The sequence below is a fragment of the Thunnus maccoyii genome, chromosome 2, assembly GCF_910596095.1.
Source record: "Thunnus maccoyii chromosome 2, fThuMac1.1, whole genome shotgun sequence".
NCBI lineage: Eukaryota > Metazoa > Chordata > Actinopteri > Scombriformes > Scombridae > Thunnus > Thunnus maccoyii.
Window position 1 is genome coordinate 38,678,680 of NC_056534.1, and position 24,980 is coordinate 38,703,659.

The 24,980-nt window shown below is 39.5% G+C and overlaps 4 protein-coding genes across 8 annotated transcripts; 2 read left to right on the forward strand and 2 right to left on the reverse strand.

Moving 5' to 3' along the window:
• The first annotated feature begins 451 nt into the window (after positions 1-451).
• gtf2e2 (general transcription factor IIE, polypeptide 2, beta) lies at positions 452-10,835 on the forward strand. Of its 2 annotated transcripts, none has more exons than XM_042430382.1 (8): positions 452-667; positions 1,159-1,323; positions 7,965-8,047; positions 8,581-8,688; positions 8,885-9,067; positions 9,226-9,319; positions 9,698-9,813; positions 10,124-10,835. In XM_042430382.1, exons 2-8 carry the CDS (start codon positions 1,164-1,166, stop codon positions 10,241-10,243), a joined length of 864 nt encoding a protein of 287 aa, XP_042286316.1. In that variant the 5' UTR covers positions 452-667; positions 1,159-1,163; the 3' UTR covers positions 10,244-10,835. The 2 variants fall into 2 exon arrangements, with proteins under 2 accessions (XP_042286316.1, XP_042286307.1); XM_042430373.1 differs by having other exon boundaries at positions 1,163-1,323.
• smim18 (small integral membrane protein 18) lies at positions 1,338-6,764 on the reverse strand. The gene is made up of 2 exons (XM_042430410.1): positions 6,316-6,764; positions 1,338-3,577 (listed from the first exon to the last, which is right to left on the reverse strand). The coding sequence occupies exon 2, from the start codon at positions 3,570-3,572 to the stop codon at positions 3,246-3,248; it is 327 nt and encodes a 108-aa protein (XP_042286344.1). The 5' UTR covers positions 3,573-3,577; positions 6,316-6,764; the 3' UTR covers positions 1,338-3,245.
• A 228-nt stretch (positions 10,836-11,063) lies between the features above and the next one.
• On the reverse strand, positions 11,064-13,412 carry LOC121909742 (dynactin subunit 6-like). The gene is made up of 7 exons (XM_042430396.1): positions 13,302-13,412; positions 13,025-13,089; positions 12,783-12,888; positions 12,590-12,675; positions 12,435-12,482; positions 12,168-12,310; positions 11,064-11,336 (listed from the first exon to the last, which is right to left on the reverse strand). The coding sequence occupies exons 1-7, from the start codon at positions 13,328-13,330 to the stop codon at positions 11,244-11,246; spliced, it is 570 nt and encodes a 189-aa protein (XP_042286330.1). The 5' UTR covers positions 13,331-13,412; the 3' UTR covers positions 11,064-11,243.
• hgsnat (heparan-alpha-glucosaminide N-acetyltransferase) lies at positions 12,898-24,815 on the forward strand. 4 transcript variants are annotated; one of them, XM_042430342.1, is made up of 18 exons: positions 15,128-15,412; positions 16,295-16,410; positions 17,653-17,789; positions 18,190-18,308; positions 18,429-18,498; positions 18,677-18,746; positions 19,238-19,341; positions 19,523-19,599; positions 19,690-19,720; positions 20,300-20,460; positions 20,611-20,726; positions 20,969-21,090; positions 21,471-21,597; positions 21,772-21,858; positions 21,962-22,039; positions 22,201-22,271; positions 22,856-22,968; positions 23,223-24,815. In XM_042430342.1, exons 1-18 carry the CDS (start codon positions 15,238-15,240, stop codon positions 23,402-23,404), a joined length of 1,956 nt encoding a protein of 651 aa, XP_042286276.1. In that variant the 5' UTR covers positions 15,128-15,237; the 3' UTR covers positions 23,405-24,815. The 4 variants fall into 4 exon arrangements, with proteins under 4 accessions (XP_042286294.1, XP_042286268.1, XP_042286276.1 ...); XM_042430360.1 differs by lacking the exon at positions 15,128-15,412 and adding an exon at positions 12,898-12,981 and having other exon boundaries at positions 20,300-20,726; XM_042430334.1 differs by having other exon boundaries at positions 15,127-15,412; positions 20,300-20,726.
• Positions 24,816-24,980: the final 165 nt, after the last annotated feature.

Consider the following 24,980-nt stretch of genomic DNA (forward strand, 5'->3'; position numbering starts at 1 on the left):
GAGATTTGAGAGAGCTGAAAAAATGTGTGAAATCTTGAAGGATCAGAGTAAAAATGGTAATTTACTTTTTTGTCTATGAACAGAAAGATAATATACAAACATTCAGGTAAACAGTAGAAACACATACAAAGCAGATTTAAATAACATAAATACATATGAAGAACATAAAATGAAAATATTGAATTACAATTCCATAAAATAAGAAAGCATATATACACAAAATATAAACACAAAATATAAACACAAAATATAAACACAAAATATATACACAAAATATAAACACAAAATACAAACACAAAATATATACACAAAATATAAACACAAAATACAAACACAAAATACAAACACAAAATATAAACACAAAATATAAACACATTTCTTTGTGTTTTTGCCCCTTTTTTCCTTGGAATTGTGGCGATGACGTCACGCAAGGATTGTCTGTCGATACCCGACAAATCGAACAAGAAACGGAAGTGCAGCGTGAGAAAACAGTTGAGATATTGTGTGTATGAAGTTAGTTAGCTAACGCTCACTCAAATCATTGCTGAAAGAACGAGGCAAAAGCGGCGATTTATCAAAGGAAGTGTTTTATTTCTGGCATATATCCTCCGTATTTAGTCCTCCTGGACTAACCCGTCACTTTCTCTGAGAACAGGAGCGGCGTCAGGTAACGTTAGTAGTTTGAGAAAACGTTGAAGAAATTACTAAGCTAACTGACAAGCTAGTAACGTTGTGCTTCCTCGTTTTGTGGTCCAATTGTTTAAAGTTGCCAGCAAAGTTAGATGTAATGTATAACGTCGACCAGTGCTATTTTCTGAGTTTGCATTTTGACGATAACACGACAACCACAGACTCAACCACATGCTGGCTAGCTGGTTGTCAGCTAACGTTAGTACCCGGCTGGCAAACGAAGTGGCTCCGTTACATCTCGCTTCATTTCCTCATAGATGCCAAATAAACTTAATGTGGAATCGCTGACCATTAATATTCATATTTAACCCACTGCATGTCTCTCCAGTTAAGCAGTTGTTTACTGGCACCAGTTACAACTGTTCAAATGTGATTCAACAATCTCAACAACAAAACTCAGATACACCTCCAGTTAAATACCTTCTGTTTAGTCTTGTTTAAGTCTTAATACATGTTGTGTGCTGTCAGGCAGAATGGATCCAGCTCTGCTGAGGGAGAGGGAGCTGTTCAAGAAGAGAGCTCTGTCTACTCCAGCAGTAGAGAAGAGACCAGCTGCTTCAGACTCTGGATCACACAAGAAGAAGAAGCCCAAAGTTGACAAGGAGAGCTCCTCCGGGTCGAAACACAGTGCCGGTAAGTGAAGCACACTCTATAGATCAATTCTAACATGTTGTACTATTACACTGAATGAGTTCTCCTGTGTTGTATGGAAGGATGTCGTTGCACTACTACGCCCATCACACCATTCAACATGTTTACAGCTTTAAATGTCATCACACTGGCTGAAACAATACCAAATCCAAGTTGTTCCAGTTTTTGCAGAAAGCTCAAACAGCTTCTACCTTTTATGATGTTATTTTTGTTAAACTATGTTTCATCCTCTAATCCTCAACATCTGAATGTGTCTCCCATTCATACCTCTCTAAATCATCAAAATTCAGCTTGAAACAAACATTTTTCATTGTGTGTTTTATATCTAAACAAAGTAAACCAACATGTAAGATTTTGAGCAGTGGTGCCTTGTTGTTGCAGCCTCAGACTGCGATGGCAGATGTCTGTACAGTGGAGATTTGGTATCAGTGATGCATCAGAAAGTGAGAAAATGCTTTAGTCTATTTATGTAGAAAATTTATATTTATTTAAATTTTCTGTGATCAGCAGAATTAGAGACAACCAATGAGGTCACCTGAAATCTACCAGTGTCAGATAGATTGTTTTGCTGATTTTTTTCTTTGTATATTTACGTTGAGCCAGCGAACTACCTCAATTATGAGATGGTGTAGATTAGATTCCTGCCAATATTCCAAACAATATCTGAGTTAATTGAATCTCTAATGTCATAAGATAATAAGGCAGCGAGGACATTACCATGAATGAACCATGAACAGAAACTAACTTTTTGGTAAACTGCATTTTACCTGATTCATTACCTGATGGAGAAACTAAAGTAATTACACCTCAATGCCAACACACAATCATCACTCAGTAAGTACTTTGAGACTTTGAAGGCTGGGTTTGAAGCCTTCTTTAAAGCTGAGCTCTGCTTCTCTATCATGAGACACTTCATGTTTCTGCTTTTCACTTTATTTCTCTTACAGCAGAAAAAAACCACAGTACATAATTCATTGACACTTTATTAGGCATTTTGTGGTAAGGCATATGAAATCATACGTTGTGCTCTAGATGACGTGGTAAATTACATTACCGTGCAACAAACAAGTGTCACTTGTCATTAAATAGTGTTGCAATGCTAAACATGGTAACGATACTAGCATACAATCTACTGAAGAACAGAGAAACACAGGCTTTATCCAAAACAATGATGATGTCCAACCAGGCTCGGTCAGTTTATTTGTGATCAGTTCCTGAAGGGAAACAAGGATCAATATGCAGGTCTTTAGATTTGAACAGCCTTTCCTGACTGTACACAACATTTCACCACATCTCATAGAAGCTCACTTCATCCAGCAGATCACAAGCATGTGCAGCACACTCAGGGTTGTACAAGAATACTTTTACTTTAGGAAATCATAAAGTGTTTTATTTAAACTAACTGATATTTGGTCTGATTAGTGATTAGTGTTTTTTGTATGCTTACATGTTGTTGTTGACCATGCAACGTCACACTCCATAAAAGAAAACAAAGCAAACAAAAGGTTGACTCTAGTGTTTCACATCCTGCCTTCATTCTACAGCATCCTCACCATCAGTACTATGACTAAACTACTAGAGTGTCTTTGTTGGTGTGAAATATGGCTTTCATGGTCTGCCATGTGTGTTTAGTGGTAATGGATGTGGAGATTGTGAAGATTCCCTCCTAACATAAATGAAAAGCTAATTAGACTCCATATCAGTGAAGAACTGCCCACATCCTTCTGTCAGTGTTCTGTAACCACATCTCGTCTCGTCTTCCTCTCAACTGTGAGCAGTTGAACCACTATCAGGCAGTTTTAGAAGTTCTGTTGGTTGGGCATCAGGGTCAACACTGTGATATCGCCCAGTTCAGCAATGAAACCCAGATTCCCACTCTTCCTTATTCCCACTCTTGGCCGCTCCTATACCACCTCAGTGTGAGATTCTGGCTCCTTGCACATGCTGGTCATCAGCTTGCCGCAGCTTCCCGGCCCTTCCTCCTGGAGCTGGTGATGTGTCTTTCCTTTGGCACAGCAGCCACAGTCCAGTAGCTCATAGAGTACGGCCAAGGCAGCCAGAGAGAGGACGGTGAGGATGAAGAGCAAAAGGATGATGAAGCAGGCCACGTTCCAGCCATCATGGAAGGGGTAGACCTCCTGGACCTGCAAGGAGACGTGGGAGAGAGGGGCTGCTGCCTCTGAGTGCCACGGGACATTACTGGGGTGTATAGTGGTGCTGATGTTGGCCATGATTTCTGGTTGGAAGATAAACAAGGAGAAAGACAGATAGTTAATGCTTGTGATGTTTGTGATGCTGTGAAGTGATAACAGGCAGGAGGGAGACTGATGGTTGTGAAATACTTGTTTCCATGGTGAGAAGATGATTCAAAATGAAAGTAGCTGAAGAGAATATTCAGGATTCTCTTTCGTTTGAATGTCATATAATTTTAACCTGGTGTAGCAGGTTCTGTAGTGTCTTACTGCTAAAAGCAGTAAATATTAAAAATAATGTATTTCTATAGATCATTTCCCTTCATTTCATTTTGAAAAGGACTTCATGGGAAACCCATTTCCTCAAACCATCAGGGCTTCTCTTTGGTAATTTGCTGTAATGTGATTACATTAGCACTACATCGTTATCAGTCATAATCAATGAGTCATGTTGTAAAATAATAAATTGCAGTGTCAGTATGTGCACAAAATAACTGAGAAGATGGTTTGTTATTAGAGACAGAGGTTGCAAAAGAGCTCAAAACCTACTGAGGCCATCTGCTCCGAACAAAACACTTTGAGTCTGATAGAAGAAAGAAAGCTGCAGCCGTGACACCTGACACGATGTTATGTTACAGTAACGGAGTTAAAAATCTAGGATTGGAGTTAAAAGATGTTCTGCAACGTGCAGATTAAGACCACTCGTCTCCCCTCAGCTATTCTTTCACATTTTCAGCCAACGCCCACCATCTGAAATCCTACAGGAACAGCACGCCAGTATCTCTCTCTGCCCACACACGCACGCACGCACACACATGCACGCACACACACACACTCACATACACACATACACACACACACACTCACATACACACATACACACACACACACACACACACACACACACACACACACGCACGCACGCACGCACACACACACACACACACACACACGCACGCACACACACGCACGCATACATCAGACACACACACGCACGCACGCACACACACGCACGCACACACACTCACACGCACACTCACACACACACACACACACACACTCACACACACTCACACACTCACACACACGCACGCACACATCAGACACACACGCACACACACACTCTCACACACAGACACTTTAACATCACATACTGGGAGTGAGGTATCTGACCCAGTTTACTTGAGTGAACCACAGAAATGAGTTGAGGAAGAGGTGCAGAAGTGCTTTGCACTAGACTCACCCTGTAAGCTTCATTTTTTCATGTGTGTATTTCTTTTAAGGTCTTCTAACTATAACTGGATGTGTTTTGTTACTATGCAGAACTAAACACCTGCTTTCATTTATGTAGGATAGAATTTTGGTGTCTGAGCTTCTGACCTTTATTACATGTGAGATTGTACTTTGGTGCACTTGCAGAGATTAGTGAACGCTCCTGGTGTGATTGCAACTTGGTGTTTCCATGTCATCTGTAACGTGATATTAACCTGTTGTTGTAGCGGCTTCAGTTGCGTTTCCACCTCAGGACCAATGAGCCTCATTTAGTCCAGAATCAGGATGTTATGTCTCACATCAAATGAGAAGGTAAATATGAATTGCAGCTGTGTGTGTGTGGTTAATTATTTTTGTTCATAGTTGAGGTGGAAACACTAGACGTGAACTTTCTAGACACGGTTAGTTGTTGTTGTTACTAGTAAACATGATCATAAATAATGCAGGTAGCCCAGATTCTCTTTGGGTCATTTAAATCAGATGAAATGTATTTTTCTCATCGTGATCACTTGTGTTTTCTACATGAGTTTGTTTTTCAGCACTGGTTTAGTTTTGTCATAAAACAATAGAAAACGTGTTTCATGTAATAAATCAGCCAGTGAAACTTCCTTTAATAGTTCCAGATGATCTTTCTGCATGTTGACAACATGTTTACATGATAACTGTGATTTGAATCTGACTATTTAATGGAAAACAATGATGACTATCACGTGGTCACACACACACAGTTAAACACATTTACACAAGCACATCTGTTTACAGTGTGTTTATTTATGTTAAGTGTTTTGTGATATTTTCCTCCCAGTTGATGCGATTCCCCGTTCCCTCTCTCACAATATCAACTTCATTTCAACTCATTGCCATGACAACAACCTCCTCCTCTCCTCCTTCTGTCAGAGCAGTCGCACACATAAGGACAAACTGGCTCCCAACAGCATCTGTTATCTCACCCTAAATGAGCCCCACCCCACCCTAACCCCCCCTTCTTAAAGGTGTTGTTCTCTCAGTACACAACACACACACACACACACACACACACACACACACACACACACACACACTTCTACACGCCTAAAACCCCCGGCTGGCTCCTCACAGCTGTTAGTCCCTCATTGATTTGTCTGCTGTAGTTTGCATCTCTACAAGCACAGACAATATGCACGAGTACAAACTCTGTTCCTGATGCTTCATGTTGGAACGAGAAGACGGCAGACAGAGAGACTCATGTTTATTTAATAGCTTGTGTGTTCAGTCTCGGTCTAAATATAATTTTAGCTCACTAGTTGGTGTTTATATTTTACCTACACAGTTGCTACATATGGTGATTTTTTTAATTTCTCTAATGCTGATGGAATTGTCTTCATGAATACATCCAGTAATAATAGTAATAATGTAAATGCTTGATGACTCCCATCAAACAGCCTGTTAGCTCACACATGTTGACTTTGTATTGCTCTGATCTGTTGATTTTAAACACGCACACATTATTCTGAAAAATATGCAGACTCACCTGTCTGTCTGTCTGTCTGTCTGTCTGGTTCAGTCTTTAGAGGATGTAAGTAGTCAACAGATGCACTCTCCTCTTTTTTTTTTGGTGCTCCACCTATCGCTCCGTCTGCCACTCTCTCCCTCCTCTGCGTTCACTCCTCACCCTGTTTTCCTCCTTTAGCACTCTCACGCACTTTCAGCCGTCGCGCATGCACCAGCTCACTCCTTCCCTCCCTCCTTCACTCCGCCACTCCTTGCAGTTCTTCATGTCTCAGCTGAACAGCGCAGACTTCTCTCCATCATTGGCTGGTTGTGTTTAGCCCTGCCTCTGCACCATACGTTAAGCGGCCTGTCACATTTTCAGCGTCCTGCCCACAGAGCAGCTCGCAGCAACAGAAGCTCCCGCCCACACCATGAATCATTCATGAATCAGTGTCTGTTTCAGCTTTTCGTTGGAGTGTTGGGACCAGACCTCAGACAGTCTCTGGTGGGGGGGGGGGGGGGGGGGGCAGCATTATTGGACTCCAGCAGAGAATAGGACCAGCTGGCCAGACTTCAGATCACTCTTATCACATTATTCTCATGTACTGTTCCTGCAGTATTTCAGGATATGTGTATTAAAGGCTGGTGACATTTGTTAACAAATCTCATGAAAAGAGCAAAACCAACAGTAAATTGATCCGTGTAATAAATGTTGTCTGCTGCAGCTTATTCCTTCATTCCATACATGTCCAAACACAGGGTGACATATTCCTTCATGACGTTTGAGTCAGTTCCACCGACATCATTCTGCTGCCTTAAATATTCACCAGTGCACCAAACAAATGCACTTCTGTTTCCTCCTGTTTGAATAAAGTTTGTTAAAAACTACAATACCCAGAACTTTCAGGAGATTGGTTGACATCTTTAAAACATGAAACTTTTTATTTGTGACCTGTTTTTAAAGGGTGATTGAACAAAGTCAAAGGTCCAAAACTTGAGGTGAACAAACATAAAAATACTCCCTCAGGCTTCACTCACCTTTCATTTGCAGTGTTACCTCTACTTCCTGCTCATGATACTGTCAGATTGTTTGCACATGCTCACTAACGGCCGTTTGCTGCGGAGGTCGTTCCGTGGGTTGGTGATGTCATCATTTGCATATTTTCAATGGGATTCAGACTTGAACATGAGAAGTTTCCATTTCTAGTAAAGAAGGAAGGAAGTGAAATCCTTCGACTGCTGTTTGTTTCTGTGGCGTCCGGAGCCGCCGGACGTCTGATGACGGTTTCCTCCGGGAGCCGAGAGCTAACCAATCAGAACAAAGTGGGCTCATCGGGAGGCGGGCCTTAAAGAGACGGTTTTTTTGAACTGTCAATCATGCAATGATGATGAACCCGGAATAAAAATATAGACCTGGAAATCTTCCTGATACGTCCTCGTTACAGACCTGCATCTCCAGCAGGAACCAGTTGGTGTTAATAGATGAACAAACACGTTGTGTGTTTAGACGAGATGACAATAAAACAACCAACTTTACCCTTTTAACCAGGTGCTGTCTCAACATACTGGAGATTAACATTACAATAAACTGTTAGTGTTATTAGTGTAGAAAGATTAGTGATATAAAATGTATTTATTTTATAATGACTTTGACTCTTAAATGTCTTAAACTGTTTTTCTTTCTTCCAGAGTTGAGTAACGGCAATTTTAACATTAAGACGAGCTCTGGGTACAAGTTTGGCTGCCTGGCCAAGATAGTCAATTACATGAAGGTAAGCGTGTGGAGACATTTCTTCTTTTTAAGAAGCAAAGTGATGCGAGTATTTCTCTTGGTCCTTGTTGTTTAAGTTCTCTCAGCAGCATCCACTGAACTGATTTTAAGTTTGTCATCATGTCCATCAAAGCTCTTTTAAGAGTTTGACTTGTTGTCTGTTGTGTCAAACCAGTGAGTCAGATTTGTTTACTGCGTAGCGTTCAGTCTTTTCTTGTTTACCAGCCGCGGTGCTGCAGAGAGGCAACCAGGCCCCGTCACACCAGCTGTCTGACTCATCCCTCGCTAGCAGAACTCACACTCAAGTTGACAGATTTTCTTTGAATGTGTGTATTTATTGTTCAATCTGTTGAATACACGGAGCTTTAAAGTGTGTCAAAACCTCAGCGGTTGGATGAAGGCGCTACATTGCTGTAGAAATTTAGCTAAACCCTTTTAAAGGTGTTTTAAAGGTGTTTTAAAGGTGTGCTGACATTTTAAAGAAGTGAAGGAAGATGCTGTTGTTGATGCTGTATGTGTGTTTTTTCTTTTTAGACGAGGCATCAGAACGGTGATACACACTTCCTGACTCTAGATGAGATTCTGGATGAGACCAAACTTCTTGATATCAGCATGAAACAGAAACAGTGGCTGATGACTGAGGTGTGTTCACATCCTGTATGTTGCAATTGAGTAGCAACAGTTAATGCTGATAACGGATATCCTTCACCTACAATATTCAACACTCCTATTAGTAGTGAGAAAATACTAAATGTCCTTTATTATTTATTTGCTAATCTTTTAAATATACTTGAAGTGTAAACAGCCTAATGAAACGTCTCCTCGCTGCTGATCTCAGGCTTTGGTCAACAACCCAAAAATTGACGTCCGAGACGGGACGTATGGCTTCAAGCCCAAATATAACCTGAAGGACAAGAAAGCTTTACTGAGACTGCTGGACAAACACGACCAGCTGGGCCTGGGAGGAGTGCTGCTGGACGACGTAGAGGAGGGGCTCCCCAACTCAGCCAAGGCCATCAAGGTAGCTCACAATAAACCTCCTTTATGATAATTAATATGCACAGTATGTTGATTATTGCACTTCTGTCTCTTGTATGATCGGATATTTAAATGTACCTCGAGGTGGCTGATCAATAAATAAATTGGCAGAGAAATAAACATTGATATGATCAATCACAGGCTTTGGGAGATCAGATCATCTTTGTGACGAGACCAGATAAGAAGAAGATCCTGTTCTACAATGACAAACACTGTCAGTTTGTGGTGGATGAAGGTGAACAATCTCTCTCTCACGAGGCTTTTCTCATGTTGAAGATTTGGGCTGCTGAAGGTTTAATACAATTTAATACAATTAATAAATTGTATTAGTTGTAAACACCAAACATGGGCTGGTGATAAACTCTTTAATGTGCACTGGCCCTGATATATTATATTATTCTCATTATGCTCTGCATAATAATAAGCAGAGTAAAGTTTTTTTCCTGAAATAATTAAATACCTTTAACATGTAGTTCAAAGCAATTAATAGAACTTTATTACTAAAATTGTTTATTTTTGGTGTTTAGGTCAAAATCTTTAAATAATTTCAGAGTTGTGTGTCTGTGTGTGTGTGTCAGCTGTTTCATGAATGTGTTTTTTTTTTAAATGTTAGAGTTTCAGAAGCTGTGGAGGAGCGTTCCAGTGGACGCTATGGATGAAGAGAAGATCGAGGAGTACCTGAAGAAACAAGGAATCTCGTCCATGCAAGAAACTGGATCAAAGAAAACGGTCGATATCTTTTGGTCTCCCATCTGCTTGATTTTCATTGTAACTTGCCAAATCTACAGTATATAATGGAGTACCTATTCTAACTAAGTATAACTAACTAACTGTTCATTTCACTAGAAATAATGGCTTTCCCCATATGATTACACTGCAACCTGTTTCACGGCTACCGGCTGAAGTGATCTCGCTCAATACTTGTTGTCCCCAATAGTCACTTAGACCTAAAATGACAGAAAAATACAGTCCAGGTTGAAAAACCACCAAGTTGTCCTTGAACAGCAACACTCACTGTTGACATGTGTGCTCCCTGCAGTTACCAGTTCAGAAGAAGAAGAAGCAAGGTGGGCAGAGGAAGAGACACTTCAAGACTCACAACAACCATCTGGCGGGAGTTCTGGAGGACTATACGGACGGCGTCCCTGTGAAGAAGTGAAATCCTCGGCTTCACGCCCTCACAGTGATGTAGAATCTGTAATCCAGACATGGCTGGCGACGGACGCTGGCCACACTACAATACAAAGACTCTTTATGGCTGTTTATGTCTTTTCTTCTCCTCGCGCTCTGCTGTGATCTCGTATTACACGGAGTAAATAGCAACTATTGTGTGGAATCCTTCTTAGTTTGGTTATTGATTGTGATAACTGCAGGACCCTTGAGGGAAGGAGTACTGAGACCATTAATGATGCTGAATACCCCCCCCCCCCCCCCCAAAACCACCATCCGTACAGGGGGCGCTGTCATCTGACTGTAAACTGCAAATGAGAGTTACAGTGTGTAAATATTATTTTCTTCATTTTATTCAGTGTATCACAAACATGTGTGTAGAAGATATTATTTGGGGAAATATTCCCTCAAATATTGAAAACTTTCCACCATTTCAACAGGAATGGCTGAAGAACCATCTGGGACGTTACTTCTCATTGAATTCCAAAATATTTAAATTGTTTTACACCATAGCATCAAAACAAAGGTTTAAAATGCTAGAATTTTGTGAATTTATTTTAATAAATGACACTGTTACATGATGCTGCCTTATTTCTTCATTTACATTCACTGCAGCTTTTCTGAGGTCTTCTTCTTCTTCTTCTTGTTTTATTTAAAACTTAAATTGAGAATCGACGGCTGTAACTGTGCCAATTTTCAAAATGTGGATTTACACTGAAAACCCTTTAATTCCTGTGTTCTTACTGGATTATGTAAAACCTGGTGATGAAATAACCAGTAACTACTGTGATCATAAAATAGAACACGAATCAGCATTTGAGGTTATTTAATGAATCATAGAAAACGATACATGAAGAGGAAACGTTTGCAGTTAGAAAATACCAGTGAGAAAAAGTACTGATGAAGCTTGTTATACATATTATATAATTATATACATTCAGCATTACCTATTTAAATATGGGCCGGCCAGCCATTTACAATAAAAGCTTTCAGTTAGCAGCGTGGCCCGCTTTCACTGTTTTCTTTAAATGATGGTAGTTCGGCAGAATCTTCATCAGGAAGTCGAGCTGAAGAGTCTGCGGCTGAAAAGAAGAAAAAACAAACGTGTCGATAAGCAGAAGACATAAAAGTGTTTTTTTCACTATGATTTGCACTACTAACAACCACAGTACGCTGCAGTTTACCATTTATTTAATATTTATTTAATATTTATTTAATATTTATTTAATATTTATAGTGCTTCCTGGACAGGTTGAGGCAACATGAAGAAAATTCAAAGGAGATAAAAACTGTAATGCTGTAAAGTGAATTATGATGTAAAGTCCTTTGTGTCTTCCATCAGTGTAGATACGCAGTAATGTGTTAAATCTCATGGAGTGATACCTTTAGTTTAAATATGGAAGTTTTGTTGCGTACTACTTTAAAGTTAGATGAGGGCTCCAAACAAACAAACAGACAAACAAACATATCTGAGATTCAGTTTATGCCGATATGTAGCTGTATGTTTATCTGCATAGTTTAAAAAGCCATTACTTCTTAATCATCATATATGTTGGAGCTTTCAGTCATGAAAACTCTTCTGATTAGGTCAAAGAATCGTGCACATTAATATGCACAGTATGTACTTGCTAACCCATGTTAACAGTCAGCATATGTAGATAATCTGCTGCTTATTTATTTATCAACACTAGTCGTGTGTTTTTTCTTTTTTTACAGTAGTGCTGTTAAATGGTGCATCCGTTGAACTTTAATAACATTTCCAACACTTGGTCAACACAATTATTTTGTCTTGTTGAGAAACATCACCTAGAAAAACAAATCCTTTATTTGTCAGTGTTTCTCCTCTTGGGTGACATTTTTCCTGATGTTTCCCATTTACAGCCAGTATGTTGCCAATGAGTGTAACCGTGTACCTGCGGTCTCTCTGTCTGAACCCGCCTCATACATCCAGAGCCGTAGATGACCGTGTTCTCAGGGATGACCTCGCAGGTGTTGACCTGACAGAAGGCCCCAATGATACATCCACTGGTGAGGATCACATTCCTACCGACGTCAGCTACACAACAGAATAGAAGACATTTGCTAGTGATTGACTTCATTCTTTCTTTCAGATGCTGCAGCCGCTCACATCTCTACATGAGCACACAATGAAAGTCAGAACAAAGATGCGAACATCCTACCTTTTGATTCTATCACATTGTTGTCCCCGATTTTCAGGGCTTGTGACACTGGATCATCAGTTAAAGCAAAATTCGATTTTGACAGCTCAGAATCTTTACATGGTTATAAAAGTGCACTCCTTAACCGGTGGAGTCAAGACTAGTGAAAAGGATACCACAGCCAACTTCAAATACGTTGTTGATACCGATGGTCATAGTCTTCGGTTCCACTTCTGAATCTGGTGTGATGTTCTCTGGGTAACTGTTGGATAGAAAAACAAGCTTGTAATTATTATAATGGTTACAAAACAGAAACAGTACACACACAAATATGGGTAGAAGAGATTACACTGACATATAAGGAATCACCTGTTAATGATGAGAGCTTGCTCCTCGATCAAATTGCCTTCTCCGATCACTATGGGTCCTGCCTCTGCAATGATACGAGCTTTCGGGTGGACCACTGTTCTGGGACCTGAGTAAACGCAAAGAAAAGTATTGAGGAGAGATACTGAACACACACGACAGTAAATCAGGAAAAGTAGTTACGCGACTGAACGGATTAACGGTAAAGAAATGCAGTTTCTTGTAAGTCACTCAAAACATCTTACCTATGGTGACATCTCCTCTGATTTCACTTTCAACACAAACTACGGCGCCAGCGGCTATTTTGACACTGCAAAAAAAAAAAAAAGTTAGCGAGGACGTGAGAGAAAATGGGTTAAAATGTTAACGTAGCTAACGTAACATTGCTAGCTAGCCACGTCGCTAAGCCGTCTAAACTAGTCATAAGGTGACTTCATTGTGGCTATTTCGTCATCTTCACGTTTTGTTATTAAGAATTAACTGAGACGTTTAACGTCATTTACGGGCCAAATTTTATATTACCTTTTCTGGGCATTTTGTTTATCTGCCATTGTGAAGTCTGATGGGAGGCGCCGATGATCCGCTCGGTTATCGATTTGAAATCCTTGCTGTTGCAGCGTATGCGCATGCGTCAGTCGACTTAAAACCACAGTACAAGGAGAAAAAAATAAATAAAATGAAAACACAAGCAGAAATAAAACTGAACAATGTAAAAGATACATAATACAGAAATAAAAAGATAAAAACAAATAAATATAACTTTAAAAAGTGAATAAACCTCAAAACATACACATATACTGTACTTAACCATTTACATATGCACACATTTTTTGTTGTATTTTTTGTTGTCTTTCTTTTCTTATCTTGTGTTTCTATGTTAAGTGATTACTCTCTGGAATGAATTCTCAGTATGACTTGTTAATGTACTATTAATTCTTAGTTTGTATTGTTTTGTTTTATAATTCCTTTTTTCTTTGTCCTATGTCTATTTATGTTTTTAAAAAATTAAAAAATATTCTCCAAAAAAGTGAATGAGCAATACTGAAAACCATCTTAAATCATCTGGCAATGTTGCCCACAAGGTTTCTCAAGAGATGAGATGTCTTTAAAGCTTTTTTGTTTGTAGATAATCTATAGATCATAGAATGTCTGAAGTTCAATATAAAACAAGTTTATATTTGGAAGAAACTAAAGAAATCTGTCTTTGTGAATATGATGTTTTCCCAAAAGACACAGCAATTTTATTAAATTATCAATTTCACGTTTGATAGACTCTACATTTAGAAATAAGACCATACTTTCATACCTTACGAGTCTCTCAGATTAATAAGAAAATGTGAATCCAAAAGTTACTTGACTGAGTACAGATGTAAAATAAATGAGAAAAGGACTCAACCTCCTTTTTGCAGAATGAACATGAAAAGGGTAATCCATAGTGGATGATCTGTTGAGGATAACAAACAGGTAGTGTTATGTGTGGTGAATTAGTGTAATGTGGGACACCTAAGCTCAAATGCATCTATCTCATCTTTTATCAAATGCTAATGCATAGGACTGCTGTCAAATTAAACCTGGGCTGTTATGTAATTAAAATCACATGAGTTCACACGTGATGTCATAGATTGAGGCGGGCAATCTGCCAACAGGAGGTACTTTCTGTGAAGTCCAGTGAAAGGTTAGTGCGGATTTAAAGTACTTTAATGTTAAGGATATTAATCTGTCATGAATGAAGCAATGTTGAAGATTGTTATCAGATTGTATATTCATGTATCAATATGGTGAAAACATGTTTCATAATTTTTATTTCATTTTTTCATTGTCCCACTTTGGAAAATTTGGTTTGAAATGTGGGAAAGCATGGTTTTACATTGGGACATTCATATATATTCTTAATTGGTGAAATATGCATTTAAGCACATTAAATGTGCAATACCAACAGTTATTCAGGGGTCCTCGTCTTGTAATGATTATTTTTTTGTTATTTTTAGGCAGATTGCAAATTATATTATTACTAATATTAATACATAATATAATACATTACTGTACTATTTGTAACAGCAAATACAATGTAATTACTGAAATGACCAGACATGCACTTTGGCCTTGAGTGTTACTGATCAGAGAAGTTTCATTGCACTAATTAAGGTGATTTAGACCTTTCAGCCTCCTAATGAGATCCCAGGTTTCAGTCTGCACTGTCAACACCCACCACAAGGAACACTTTACTACCTGCCATTTCTACCCCGAACGTGATATCTGCATTCTCTTTTTCTGATATGATTAGAAAAGATGGCATTGGGTGCATATATAATGTGTTAGCTTCATACCGTAATATAGCGTTATTGCTTAACCGCCAACTGCAAAAAATGTCCCACTTTACTCTAATTCACATTAAATTTGTCCCTTCTCGCTCCCACTACAATATCAAAACAAGGCAGAATCGGAAGTGGTATCTATTATGGCAAAAAGGAAATTAAAGAAAACCACAAAAGACACATCTTCAGACGTAGCAGTGAAACAGGCCAGTCAGAAGCAAATGACACAGTCAGGGAAGGGTGACATGTTTTCTCTTGCAGCTGTTACTTTGGTCGTTGCTGTTTTCGTGGGACCACTGACAGCTGAAATGTCTACCTGTAAGTACCGAGGGCTCCACAAGGGAAAGGTGTTGGTAATGAGCTCACAAGCTAGCTCGGCTAACAAGCTAATTGCCAAAAGTTCAGCCGGATTTGACAACACTTTCATCTCTGTAGCTGTTTAAACTCCCTTCTAACAGTCACGAAAGCGTTCGTCAAACAACAGAAGATTCACGACGATATAAATGTGTTAATTTGACCGTAAAAAACAAAAGATATTAGCTTTGAGCTAACTTTAGATTCGCGTCAAACAGAGCACCAACTGGAAGAAGCAACTGACACTCCCAAGAATGAGCTCAGAGACGTTTGAACTTCCCTCTTTGGGGCTATTTTACGGATTAATTCAGCATGTGACCACCGGGCTCTGCAGCCATAACTTCAGCCTTCTCACATGCTTTCCTCTTCCAGGCAGCAGCAGTAGCCTGACGGTAGCTTAGTCTTCAGTCCGACTGTATCTCTGCTTATTGTCGCTACATCCAGATACCATCACACACACTTTGGTATGGAATAAATTTACCTCGGTGACAGTGAACCGTAGCTTTGAGGTAAGTTACAGCTCGATAGTTGCACAGCTTTAGCCTCTACAAGTGCAATAACGCAACGCATCCACGGTATGATTTCTCCCGCTTAACGTTATACAATATCTATGTCAACATGGAGTCAGGAAGGCTAGCATTATTCAACGCATGTGCACTTGGTTCATATGATAAGCGTATGATTGAAATAATGTCAATAACATTAAGTAAACACTGGGTAAACTGTTGGGTGTGGTCAGCTATAGCAACACTGCAGGCTGCAGCATCTTTTCTGCATGATGTCTGTACAGCAAATGGATTTGGTTTGATCTGCATCTGCACAATGTGTGCTGCTATTTCTCTCCAGCTGGCTTCTCTTATCGTAAGCACACAGTCCTGAAGATGGATGAAGCATTTCTGAGAGTCCACAATGAGTTGGACATGAACCTGGTGGTGTCCTGGATTTCAGAGCGCTGCTACCAGGTGAGTTCGGCACACTCACACCAAATTCAATCAGGAGAGACGAATGAATGAAGCAAAAAGAATCGTTTATTATACAGGTGATATTGATGATTAAGTCTTTGATGCTTAGACTCTACAGGGAGATTTTGTAATCGGGGGACATCAGTCCTGAGCAGCAGGTGGTAGCCGATGACTTCTGCTGAAACTAATAAGGCTGATGAAGTGATGCACTGATGAATCTGAGAAGACTGGGCTTTGATAGGGAGGTGGGGGGGTGCTCGTAATGGCAGCCTGAAAGCACTAAGGCAGGGATGGAGAAAACATTTTAAAAGACGGCTGTAAAATGATAGGCTGACAATGAAGGTGTATGACTGTGCTATTGGCTAAATGTGACCAGCTGATGTGAACAGCTGACATCTCAATTGATGGCACCCGGCAATGACAGCAAGGAAATTATGAGTGAGCATGCAGTGAGATAATCTTCCTGACTGAACTTTAGCTAAAGCTCCATTACTCTCCTCAAGTGGTGGATATCTGACTGCAGTGTCTATAATAGTACAGGCCTGGTGGGCCACCGGGTCAATGAGAACCCCCACCAGGCCATAAAAATCCCTCTTTGAATGCAAAACAAGGCCAAATATCTATTCCTTTGGAAATCAATAATCAATATCGTTTGGGAGCCTCTTTGCAACACTGATCCGAAACGTGACTCAACCTCTGTGTCGTTGCCTTGGAAACTCTTGATGTGAATGCGAGTGCCACTGCTGTCAGAGTCCCTGTGAATTAGTGCAGAGTGAGAGCAAGCGTTTATGGGATGCAGGTTAGCTAACGTGAGCATGGAACTGCCTAAAACGAGAAAAGGCTCTAACACAGTTAACGGACAAACAAATATATCAACGTTTTCTCTAAAACTACGGAGTCAAACAAATATACAGATGGGGAAGAAGTGAGAGGTGCAGTGTATATTTATGCATTAAATGCAGCTTATGAAGTCATCCTCTCCTTGTGACCACTGTGATTTAAGTCTTGAATATACACAGAAAACAAACATTTGAAATATAAATTGCAGACCGCCTGCTGTGCCATCTGACTGAAGCCGGCCGTCCCGCCTGCCTCGGCCCGTTAGGGTTTCTCGGTGTGAACCACCAGGCCTGAAAAAAATTCTAGGGGCAACACTGGACTGGTTTATGTTGATGATGATGATGATGATGATGGTGATGATGATGATGCTCAGATCTAGATGCATGCTTCTCTGTGTGCTAGTGTTTGTACCAGCCGCTAGGGGTGGTCCCTGCTCGGCCCGGTCCTGGTCAGTCCGGTTCAGAAGAATTCATTGTGAGCACTCAGCATGAACTCACACTACAGCTCAACAGCACTGTCGTCAACCTGGAGCTCTGCACGTAAGTTAAAGAACAAAGACATGTTTCACATATGCAAGAACGGGGCATAAACTGCATAAAAAGGTATACAGAAGGTATACTTCCAGTTTATCTTTCAACCAATGGGAACTGGTTCTGACAGCTCAGCTGGACTGACCTAAATCTGTTTTACAAACACCATAAAATGAACAGCCAAACCATTCAGCATATGAAGGAAAGACATGGAAGATGTGACTGTGAAATGCAGTTAAGCAGACATACCTCACATACATTTGACGTATAGTAGGATGTCACATTTTGTCAAGATGAACGTTGTGTGTCAACTAACTATCTTGTAAGGAAAAGATTGTTGAATGAAAATCCACATCTATTCAATAACTGATCAATGCATATATATCAGCATATCTTCTTCAATCCCCAGAGTTCCCTTCCACTTCGGGGAGCAGGGGAACTACTCTCTGTGGGTGAAAAACTTGAACGAGTCCTCAGTGGTCAACTGCTCCGTAGTGACTGATGCAGACCCCGTCAACAGCTACATACGTGAGTCACACACACACATTCATAAGCTTGTATGACATGGATATTAAGTGTTCTTATATATTCACCCTGTACAGAGTACATGCGATTGTACATCTAATTAATGTCTCACTCTCTCCGCAGCGATCCTGGTAGCTTTTCTTGTCTTTTCTGGACTGGCCTTGGTGTCTGCTATTGGAAGAACAATATTAGGGTAAACTCACTTTATTCTGTTTTGTCTGTTCATTCAGTTGATTTAAAGTAAAGCTGTGATAAAGTCAAAACATATGTATGATTTATCAAATTAATGATGCCTGATTTCATTAGATTTGTCTGCTGCTGTATTCTGTATTAGAGAATCAATTCTAACCGGTTGCTTATTTCTTATTCAGACTTGATGTAGTGAAGGGAATCCTCTTCCGAATCGGTGGCTCCATGGAGACAGAGAGACTCATCAACTCTGTGAGTGTTTCTCTGGAGGGAAACTGTATTTAGCCACTATGCAACTCGAACTTCACCAAACTGAGGGACAAAATATCATCTTTTTCATCAGCGTTTGACTAATATAGCAATTTTCTTGATACATTTTTAAGGATTGATGTCTTGCAGCTCTGTGATTTTTTTATTTTTCATTATAAAGCACTTTGGAAGTTTGTTTTAAAGAATGTGACATATTTTCTATGATACATCCTGCCTATATTTAGCGCTTTTTCAGGCGCTGTTAACGCTTAAAGAATTAGTAAAGGTTTTTAGCAGAGAGCTTACAAGCTATTTGAATCAAGGTTTTCTTCACTTTCAAACCAAAGAATAATTAATAGTAGAAGTGTATGGAGCTTTATGTGTAACTCTGTAACTTGTGTAGTTGATTTGCTTCAGGTAATGCCGCAGGGTGCAGGAGTGTTTATGCTTTCAATAGAATAATGTTAATATCTATCTTATCTTTCATCATGCAGGAACTGGGCTCCCCTGGCAGGACAGTGGCACCAGTTACTGACAACATCCTTCCTCCATCACCCAGCCCCAGCAAAAGGCTGCGATCTCTGGACACATTCAGAGGGTAGGCCGACTCTCTCCCCTCTCACCCCTGCAAGTTTAACACTTGGTCTGAATGTGTCACATGATTCTCACTGCAGTGCTTTTAGCATTTCCATGTAGCTTTGATTTTCTTGTTTGCTATAATCTACTGGCTGCGGTGCTCCGTGCCTTTCAGTAATGCTGTGTCTTCTATTTCCTGACAGGATCTCTTTAGTAATTATGGTGTTTGTGAACTACGGAGGGGGGCGATACTGGTTCTTCAGACACGAGAGCTGGAACGGTCAGTCCCACCAAACGACTCCTTCTTCATAGATCTCTGTGAACTATCATCATACTGTAGTTGATGTTTTTCCTGTTCATCTCCTTACAGGCCTCACTGTTGCAGATCTGGTTTTTCCTTGGTAAACTCAATTTACATTTTCTTCTATAAAGTTTGTCTGGCATATTTTTGCACTGATTAGTCGACTCCGCTGTAGAAACGGACAGTTCTGCTCATACATGAAAGTAAATATTTGCTGATATTTTGTAATGTCATGGCAGCGTTTGTACTGAGAGAGAACTAGAACCATGAACTCATTACAGATATTGTGGAATTCATGTATAAAATAAAGGTATTTATAATAATGTTCTATTAATTACAACTTGTTTGAAGGATTGATTATGTCCTCTCTTGTTTTGACCTACTGCTATTTGCCTGGATATTGTGTGTTATTACAGTTTGTATTTAAGCTTTGTTTGCAGTTTTATCATGAGCTAGTTCTCTGAACTCGTTTCCTGGTTGCTGAATTTGGAAATAGACTCCAGACTAATATTTAACCAAAAAACAAAACCTGATAAGCTTCCAAGACCGATGTTAATATTTGAGAGTTCTGATAATCTGGTGACAATATGTCGGCCATATTTGATGTTGGGCTCTAATTTTATCTAAGATAAACATGCATCTTATTTCTAACAGTGTTTCTGTCTCTCTCCTCCACCAGGTTTGTGTTCATAATGGGGACGTCCATCGCTCTCTCAGTGAACTCTCTGCTGCGTGCAGGCTGCACTCGCAACTCACTACTGAGAAAAGTTGCGTGGAGGAGCCTGCAGCTCTTCATCATCGGCGTCTTCGTCATCAATCCAAACTACTGCCAGGGACCACGTGAGTATAAACACAGTTCTACAGTTAGGGTTAAGGTATCCCGGACAATGTTCTTCATCACTGTTCCACATTCTGTGCACTTGTGTGGTCGTGTCTTCCTTTCTTCACTCGCTTATGTGGGCTCACACTCGATCCTCCTCCACACCGCAGTATCGTGGGACAACCTGCGGATCCCGGGTGTGTTACAGCGCCTGGCCTGGTCATACCTGGTTGTAGCGTGCCTGGATCTGTTGGTGGCGAGAGCTCACCTTGACATCATTACAATGGTCAGACTGCAGCTCCATTTTACCCTCATTCTTTACATTTATTTGTTTCTAAGAGTTACTTAAAGACACAACTGCTATACCTACTATGAATCCATAAATCATAGAGTTATGCTGATGTTAGGGTTAGGATGTTATTCTTGTAACTATCTAACCATTTAACTATCTATGATAAATGTGTTTATGCTAAATGTATTTGGAAGGACAATGAAACAGTCTGAGTGAGAAATGTCTGTGTTTTCCAGGATGCATGGTGGTCCCCTTGCCTTGATATCTTGCTGTACTGGCCGGCCTGGCTGTGTGTGCTTCTTTTAGAAATCATCTGGCTATGCCTCACTTTCGTACTTCCTGTACCAGACTGCCCAACGTGAGTCAAACAGGACAGTGCATGTTTATATATACTGTTTTACATGTGTACTTGTATTAAGAGGGAAATGCTCAGCAAACAACGAGGTTTTGTCCACTTTTAAAGAGTATTTGTTTATGTGTGTCTTTGGTCTTTTGTCTGTTTATGTGTTTTTTTGTTAAGAAGTGAAAGGTAACAGTAGTTCAGTCTAATTATCAGGATATGCTTTAGTAGTGTTATTTTTGATCCAGATGCAGATTTCAAACATCAACTCTGATAGTTTTTCACTCAACAGATCGAGTCTGTATATCGTGTTTCTTTACAATTAATTTTTAAAGGAATTGATTTTATTTTTAAACTGAAGACTAACAATACTGACATCGCCCTCTTCCTTTGAACAGCGGCTATCTAGGTCCAGGTGGGATTGGGGACATGGGCTTATATGCTAACTGCACTGGTGGAGCAGCTGGATTTATTGACCGCTGGCTGCTTGGAGAAAACCACATCTACCAGACTCCTTCGTCACGGGTCAGTGACCAACAACAACTACCAGAAGCATACCAACAGCAGACACATTTAGTCTTTTTTCATATCTCGGGATGTTACGCTTGAGCTTATATATCAGGTTTCTCTTGTATAGGCTCATGCACAAATGATGGAACAAGTATTTACATTTATTTTTTTGTTTCTATTACAATGAAGGTGATTTATGCGACTCACATGCCTTATGATCCGGAAGGTGTTCTTGGTAGCATCAACTCTATCCTCATGGCTTTTCTTGGATTACAGGTTTGTAATATGTATTTGTATATATGTGAATGCTCATATAGCTCGTTTGACAACTGAAGGGAATCAATTAATGCTTGAACTGTTGTATTTTCAATTTTCCCAGGCAGGAAAGATAATCTTACACTACAGAGATCTTCATACAAGTATTGTTTCAAGGTTCCTCATATGGGGTCTCATACTGGTAAGCACATCAACTTGTTATATCGCATCTGCTTTTAACAGTATGTGCACATTTGTTGTTACTTCTAAGTGTATTAAATCAGTCATTGCATTACTAAGTAGGATTATAGTCATATTTTTTTGAATGAAACATTGAATAATAAAGTGTCTTTTAACACGCAGGGAGCTTTATCAGCGGTTCTGACCAAGTGTTCCACAGACCAGGGATTCATTCCTGTCAACAAGAACTTATGGTAATGTTGCTCATTGTTATACTGTTGTGTAATCTCACATGTGATTTAAGTGTTCATATATCTTTTGTTTTATTATGTTTTTAGTATTTTATAGTACCATTCTTTCCTCACTTTGTTTTCAAATGCCTTGTATGTCCTTATGTATACAAACTTTCCCCCTGAGATCCCTGAACAACTGCACACTCATGTTGTATAATTTACTCAATTTAAGTTCCGTCATGGTTTTACAACATTTCCTTCACAATCCTAGACAGCTACTTCCCTAAACCTAAACCTAAAGGACTGCTTCATTAGAGCATGCAGTCTAAAAGTTCAACTGGATTGAATGTTTGGCACATGGTCATCAAGCTGGTCACCAAACTGTGCCAACGCGTTGCAAGCACAGTCAGAAGTTGTTAACCTTTAGGTCCAGCCAGTGAAATGACACTGGCTTTAAAGTACAAGGGTGAAGTTTTTGTGTCCTGTATAAAAGGAGCTTTGTGCGGTTACTGTTTACCAGATACGTTAAAACTTGGGATATCCTTCAGAAATACGTATTTGCAGTAGAATGCGTTAAGAACTGTGTGTGTCCATTTGACATGTAGGTCTTTGTCCTATGTGACAACACTGGCCTGTTTGGCCTTTGTGCTGCTAGTGCTGGTCTACTACACAGTGGATGTAAAGAAGTGGTGGTCTGGAGCACCTTTCTACTACCCTGGTGAGTGCTGCACCATACTGTTACATATGTTAGTGGACATATGTGACGCTATCAGTGATACATGAACAACTTGCTGTTTTTGACTTGATTTAGTTTAATATGAACCATGAAAATCATCCACATGCAGACTCATGTTGCAAACATTTTTAATAGCTTTTCTTGAATGTTTTACTTCTCAGATATGGATTATTATTAATCTTTCTATGTCATCAACATGACATTTGCTTCACTCTCACTTGTGTACGTGAAATCAGGTATGAACTCCATCCTCGTGTACGTGGGCCATGAAGTGTTCGAGGAGTACTTCCCTTTCCGCTGGCGCATGGCCAACAGCCAGTCCCACGCTGAGCACCTCACCCAGAACCTCGTGGCTACTTCCTGTTGGGTCCTCATCTCCTATGTGCTCTACAGGAAAAAGATTTTCTGGAAAATTTAGAAGCGGGACCCGTCAGTCACGGGGCCTTCAGACAACAAAAGCAGAGGACATTGTTTACATCAGAATTGCTGGAGTTATAATCTGAAAACATTTGGAAAACAGGAGACTGATTTATTTTGTCAAAATGATGTGGACTCTGTTTCTAAATGTATATGAGTGTCTTACTTCCAAGCAGCACTACTTGTTTGTTTCTGTAGATTTTCTAATTTTGGGTCACTACTTTATAAGAGCATTAACACTTTTATTTCAAAGATCTGAAGATATAAAGCAGCTGACCCCTGCCAAATGTCTTAACTGACTCAGGAAGAACTCATTCCAAGAATAGTTAAAGTTGAGAACTATGAAGACTGTCGTTGTTAATCTGCTGTTTGACTAGACGCTGGTTTTGATTCCTCATGTTGCACCACAGACTACAGCAGCAGGGTGTTGAAGTAGTGCTTTAACAAGCCCTTGTTGACAGAATCCCTGCTGCCATCTGAAGTACCGTTGCATTACTTTGAAAGCTGAAGTGGGTTTTTATGAGATTGAATCTTCAAGGGCCAAAGAAGACTGTAAATGACACTTAAGTGAAAATCTTATCAAGAATGTATTGTGAACATTCATATTGATATAATTCACAGGATATTTAAAAGGGGGAAGTTTGTAGATGTTTTAAAACTTGAAAGTAGCTGCAATATTTCATTCCTCTGTCTGTAGTTTTAATCATCATTTACTGGTTTTATTTTTGATCATTAGGCCTGTTTTCCATGTGCAGCCCCCCCCTCGTTCACTCAGCAAGTGTCCACTGGTGTGACGTACAAGTGAAGGAGAGCAGATGACTATTTAAACCCACAGGAAGTTGCATTTTGGTCCATACAGAAGCAAATGTGTTCATTTTCGATCAGGTTTCCAAAAACAACTCACAAAACTGCCCCCCCCCCCCCCTTTTTTTTTAAAAAAATAAATAAATTCTCACGCATGCCCCTTTTAATGTTGGCATTTTCAAAAGTGACAAAACTTTTCTCTCACCAAAAGTGCAACTTTTGAGTAGAATTTTTTTCTTCACATTTTGGTAAATGTGTCATGAATTTACAGTCTATAATTAATGTAAAGCTACTGTATGTTGCACCTGTACAGTGATGCAATTATGAGATTTAAGAGAATAAGAATATATCTGATTTTCTCATCACACCACTAAAACACTTTCTATGATTGGCAGTGAATAAATGTTGTTTAAATTTTACTTTTTATCAACACATGTTGCAAAACTCTGTGATGTCTGTTGGATATCTGAATGCTGTGAGAGATTCTGGAATAATTGCTCATCTTCTGTCTTCATTGATAAAATTAATTCTGTCAAATTTTATATGTTTAATTTTTTTATATTCACCTTTTGAAAATATGTTTATGTAATAAAATGTATTCTAAAATATTGAGTTCGATGGTGGGTTTTATTGTTATGTTGACATGTGAAACTGTAGTTTTCCCAAATAGTCTTAAATAGCCATGTGAATATTTTATATATGAATATACTATATTATTATATATTTCCAGCGTTCCAGTTCATGTAACATTTAATTATCCTCAAACTCTGCTT